Source organism: Acyrthosiphon pisum, chromosome A1 (genome assembly GCF_005508785.2).
Source record: "Acyrthosiphon pisum isolate AL4f chromosome A1, pea_aphid_22Mar2018_4r6ur, whole genome shotgun sequence".
Lineage (NCBI taxonomy): Eukaryota > Metazoa > Arthropoda > Insecta > Hemiptera > Aphididae > Acyrthosiphon > Acyrthosiphon pisum.
The window spans coordinates 123,175,259-123,180,551 of NC_042494.1; the positions used below are offsets into that span (position 1 = coordinate 123,175,259).

Sequence of the window (5,293 nt, forward strand, 5' to 3'; positions counted from 1 at the left end):
AAAAACGAATTTGAAGCGGAGACGGTTGTGTCATCTAGAGACCAGAATATATGTATAAATAATCAAATTTAATAATTAAAAAAAAAATAATAAAAATTAAAAATATCTTATGTCTTAAATAGCGTAACTTTTCGCTGAATTTTTTTTTTTTTTTTTGATTGCTGATGGCTTAAAAACAGTTAAAATAGTTTGAACATTTTACCATGTATGGAAAATTATAATATATATTATAATTTAGGTTTGCTGAAAATATAACATACTAACTAATATTGAATAGTTAAAAACATGGAAAATATAATTTTGAAATCATATTAATCGAGGTAATTTTAAGTCTATTTAATAGTATAGTAACTTATTATTAGCCGGGAGTAAATATTAGGTATTTAAATATTATTATTTTAAATCCTATATGACTATGTATATTGAATATATATATATTATATTAATGATAAACATGTTCGGCCATTTTTTATTTTGACATAAGTATACATAACAAATAACTAATAAGTAACATAATAAATCGCTATTTCCTTACTAAAATAATAATTGACAAAAGTAACAAATTGTAAATTATATGATGCAATGGACAACAGACAACAGTCAATGTGTTTGTTCTTGATTATCATAATTTGTGCTATGTGCATCGAATAAGGGATGTGATAGTGAAACCTGTATATTTTGTTCTCCGTCTTACTTGGTATGCATTTATGTTAAATATATAATATATGTTTAATAATATAAATTATGACATTTATTACTATAATTTTTGGCGAAAGAATTAACATTCCTTGTCCTAACGCAGTAATGCTCAATTAGGTTTGAATACGATGTATACTAATTTCAATAATTTAGTTTAAAATTCGTTAATATAAAAAAAAAAAACAGAATAATAAGTCATATAAAAATTAATTATACTTTTATAATACTTTTGAGATATGTGCACTCCTTAGCATAGAGAATAATAAAATTGAAAATGAATGATATAATATTGATTATGATTAGGTATTTATGTTTACAATATTACAACCATGATATTATGAACCGATATTATGAAGCTTAAATTATTTTTGGTCATCTGATTTAAGCGTATCCATTTATATTGTACTATTGTAGAATTTAGATAAGTAGATTTATTAATTTATTGTTTCAGGTGTTCTCTCTTCGGCGCTCAACGAACTAACTGCAAACGTTAACAACGAACTGGCACTCAACGAGGGCGTGATGAAGTTCAATGCATTTATTTTCGGACTGTTAAAGTGAGAATCGATAGAGGCTGCAAATGAAGCGTATGAAAAAATGTCATAATATTATTATATATTCGTTTTAGTGTCGGGGGCTTGGACGCTTGGCTGAGCTATATGAGAACCCGCGAATCGGTGTGGCAAAAATACTATAACCGGAACGCTCTATTCGTCCGTGCCAATTTTGGGTGCACATTGCACAGGGATCTCGTGGATCGTTTGATCGCTTCCGCCAGACCATTGGCCAAGTACAGACCCGATTTAGACCCCCTGTACGAATGTCGCAAGCTCCACGAAAGCTTATCCAACATAAACGCAAGTGTTTTCTGTCAACCCATTTTCGTATAATTTGTGATTTTCATTTTATCGCGAGCCAACAACGGGGTTTTGTGAAACATTCTTGGTAAATTCGATATCGGTAATTTATCATAATAGTTTATGGAATCATTTTATCTATATAACGCATTGTTCTTACGATTTTCAAACGTGTTTCTATTTTTTAATTGTTGTTTTTCTTCTTAACTTGATCTGAAATGATTCCACGCGACACAATTGTTGAGGAAAAATACCGAAACCAAATTTATTTAAAATCTTCGAGAGTAATATTAATATATTATTGTCGGTCCGCGATAAAAATAGAAAATATCACTGCAACGTCTTCAATACACCTAAGTGTATATTATTGTTTCGTATAAATGACGATCGTTTTTTTTGTTAAAAAAAACGTAGAACCGAACGTCGTGGTTACTGAAGAAAACCGCGCGGACGTTAGAAAACGAATCTTCCAGGCCCAGGTCGTATGTCGATTCGGCCGCTAAAACGACGGTAGATGTGGCGGGCACGGCAAGCAAACGTTGGAGCGGCGTGCACATGGGCTCAAAGCTGGCCACGGCCTTTGAACGGCTTGACAATATTGACGAGAGGATCCAGTGAGTTTTATTTTTACGCCAGGACCATTGTTAGTCGTTGTGTAATTATAGTAATTACCAAATTATATAGAAAAATGGTTTAGCGCAGGGAAAAAATGGAATAGGTTAGAAATAGCATACGTAATATTATATTATATAATAATATGTATATTATTAATATTTAATATTAAATAAGGGAAATATTACTGTAAAATATCATTATTTTTTTTAAAAAAATTCTAGTTTGAAAATCACAATTCAGTATTTACTGTAGGTTTAATGGTGCACGAGAGGAGGGGGTGATGTCGTGATGAGCTTATGATTATAGATGCTAAGGATTTATGTCTCCCCGAAATTACTGCTATATAGTATTTGGGAAATGATAATATTTTGTGAATATTTTAAAGTGCTTGAATAATTAATATTTGACCAACTATATTTTATAAATATTTTCTTCTCATCATAACAAAATATTGTACTATATGATTGCATAAAAATGTTGACTTAATAGTTAATATTTTATATAGTTTCCGTAAAATTGTTTTGTGAAAATATTTTCAAAAATATGAACTTCTTGGCCAAAGAATATAACTAAAATATTTCCAATTATTTACGCAACTTTTTTTTTAAATATTTTGACAACTACCTATATTATTTTCCTGAAAATATTTTTACTATAGTTAGGAATTATTCATATTATGCTGTGTGGGATATATAAAGTGCTATGTAAAAAACGTCAGTTTCCATACCGTGAAATATTTGCTCATTTGTGACTATACTGATTAGTTGTACTTTGAGAATTCTCCCCCCACCCCAGTCCCTTTTATATGATTTGTTTTGCATAATTTCTATGGCTAATGTGTTCGTAACAGACCGGAAGCTACCGAGACTTGTCACAGCAGCAGCGACGCTTCCAAGGAGACGCCCGTGAAAGGACAGCGGTTTAGACGGCTTCAGATGAAGTGGGAGCTGCTCAGCACCAAGGACCTGACGTTGGACACACCCGATTTTGATGGACCTAGGGGCGAGTCGACGAGCGCTAGGTATTTATATTGAAATATATTTTTTATCTGGCAAAGCGTACTGATGCTTTGTGATTTTTCAAAAATTGTTTAATATTTTCATACTGTTTATCATTTATTATATAATCATACCATTTTTCATACTTATTCAGGTTTTTGAATAATCTATTGTTGAACACACTTAAAGAATAAATCTTTTTTTTATCCGTACATCGAGGACCGGGGAGAGAACCGCGATTTGCATTACAGCTCCCCGGACATAGTGTTACAACTTAAGAGAATGTTAGCACACTGTTTTCTCTCTGGCCCAGTTCTATATAGACAAAAAAATGCATTCACCCAAAACCATTTTTTTTTACGTTTTTGCGGTATCTTAGAGTAAAATCACTTATTACAAAAATTCTAGAGAATAATATTTTTGCGACTATGACTTATCGATTTGTCTAAAATATATTGTCTCGAAACAATTAAATATCCATTTAAATTAAACGTTTATCATTTTTTTTTTTCGTAAGTCGAATATTAATACAATATAAAAACGATATGTCAAACCATTAAAAATGTCTTATCTTCTATAATTATTGTAATATGTAATTTTAACTTTTAAGCGAATGCGTTTTATCTATGTTGCGCGCGGATCTGACAGAGAAAAAAAATATTGCGCTGATATCTTCTATAAGGAGGGGACACCGTACCAGCATAACGTGTGTCTCTCTGCCTTAAAAACATTGTACAACATACCGAACCTGAGTTCAGAACGCACAATGTAGATCAATTTATACATTTTATCTACATCGTAGTTCAGAAAAACTAATTTTGTGTTGGTTATCTTTAATATTAGAATTAATATTTCTAATATCAAATTTAGAAATGTATAAAAATTTTATTTAGAGAAGCATCATCTTATAGGATTTTAATGATGTTTAAATTTAAATGCTTGTTATAAATAATATGTAAAATATTAAAATTTTTTAATGCTCATGCATGACTCGTTTTATAATTTAAATATGAATAAAAGCTTATGAGATGCCTTAGGGCTTAAATAATAATATTCACACTTTGAATTAGAAACTTGGTCAATTTTCTCTAATATTTTAGATATCCATCTCAAAATTGTTTTTTTTCTGAATACAGATTTGTTGTATGGAATTACTATGACAACATATATCATAAAATACTTAAAAGTATATTAAATTATATATCTACTTAAAAAGCAGTTGTTTAACAGATAACTCGTTCTGTTGTTTAAAAAAAAAAAAATTTAATCGATCCATGAATTTTGTTCTGAACAGGAGAGCCGCCGTCAAGTCGCGTATACCGCGGTTAGTCCTGTCGCCAGTCCAACAATCAGGGCCCGATGCATTCGGCAACAAACGTCCAATGACCGCCACTTACAGAGCCGATTCGCCAACTTCACCTTCCGGCAGTGCCAACAACAAAACCGAACACACTTCCACTAGGTCGGTGTATGCTGCTATAAACGTTCTCTGTAATATGACGTGCAATATATTTTGGTGATTTCAAACTGTGTGATAGGGTGTGGAGGGAGGCAGTGCCGTAGCCAGGATTTTTTTTTTTTTTAGGGGGGGGGATTAAAATATTTGCTAGGGCTATTGACGCCAAGTGTACTACTGGACTTTTATTATATAGTAAGTTGGTTCATTCTATCATATTTAAGAATATTGAATCCTAAAACTTCCATAATATATTCTTGAATTTCTTCTCTAGCACCTAATTACATTGTACTTTGTTTTAAATTTTCATTCTTCAGCTATAAAAATTGAACATTTTATCCACTTTTAACAACAAAATCATTATTACATTTTCAATTTGATAGATAACTGTTGTCAAATATTGAACTTTAAAGTTTAAACGCATATATCAAAAAAATTGTGCCTATATATTTTTAATATTTTTTTAACTGCTATGTAACAATATAACAGAAGCCTTGTATTAAATTTTCACGCTTTTTGACCCAACAAATATAATTTTATTGACATTTATAGAAAAAAAAAACTAAAATAATTGGTAGTTTTTCATTAATTTGTTTTTCCCGATGCTTTTGAAAAATACTGGGAAAATTTTAATTTTAAAGCAGAATATTTTTCTTAGTATTTTGATA

General features: G+C 30.5%; 1 protein-coding gene across 6 annotated transcripts in view; it reads left to right on the forward strand.

Moving 5' to 3' along the window:
• The window catches only part of LOC100167196, a 62,207-nt gene that overhangs the window by 54,794 nt on the left and 2,120 nt on the right, over positions 1-5,293 (forward strand). For all 6 annotated transcript variants that reach the window (XM_029488211.1, XM_029488212.1, XM_029488213.1 and 3 more), the window contains 5 exons: positions 1,151-1,256; positions 1,328-1,556; positions 1,971-2,170; positions 3,022-3,192; positions 4,464-4,631. In XM_029488211.1, the coding sequence (XP_029344071.1) occupies positions 1,151-1,256; positions 1,328-1,556; positions 1,971-2,170; positions 3,022-3,192; positions 4,464-4,631 (874 nt within the window). The remainder of the gene's footprint in view (positions 1-1,150; positions 1,257-1,327; positions 1,557-1,970; positions 2,171-3,021; positions 3,193-4,463; positions 4,632-5,293) is intronic.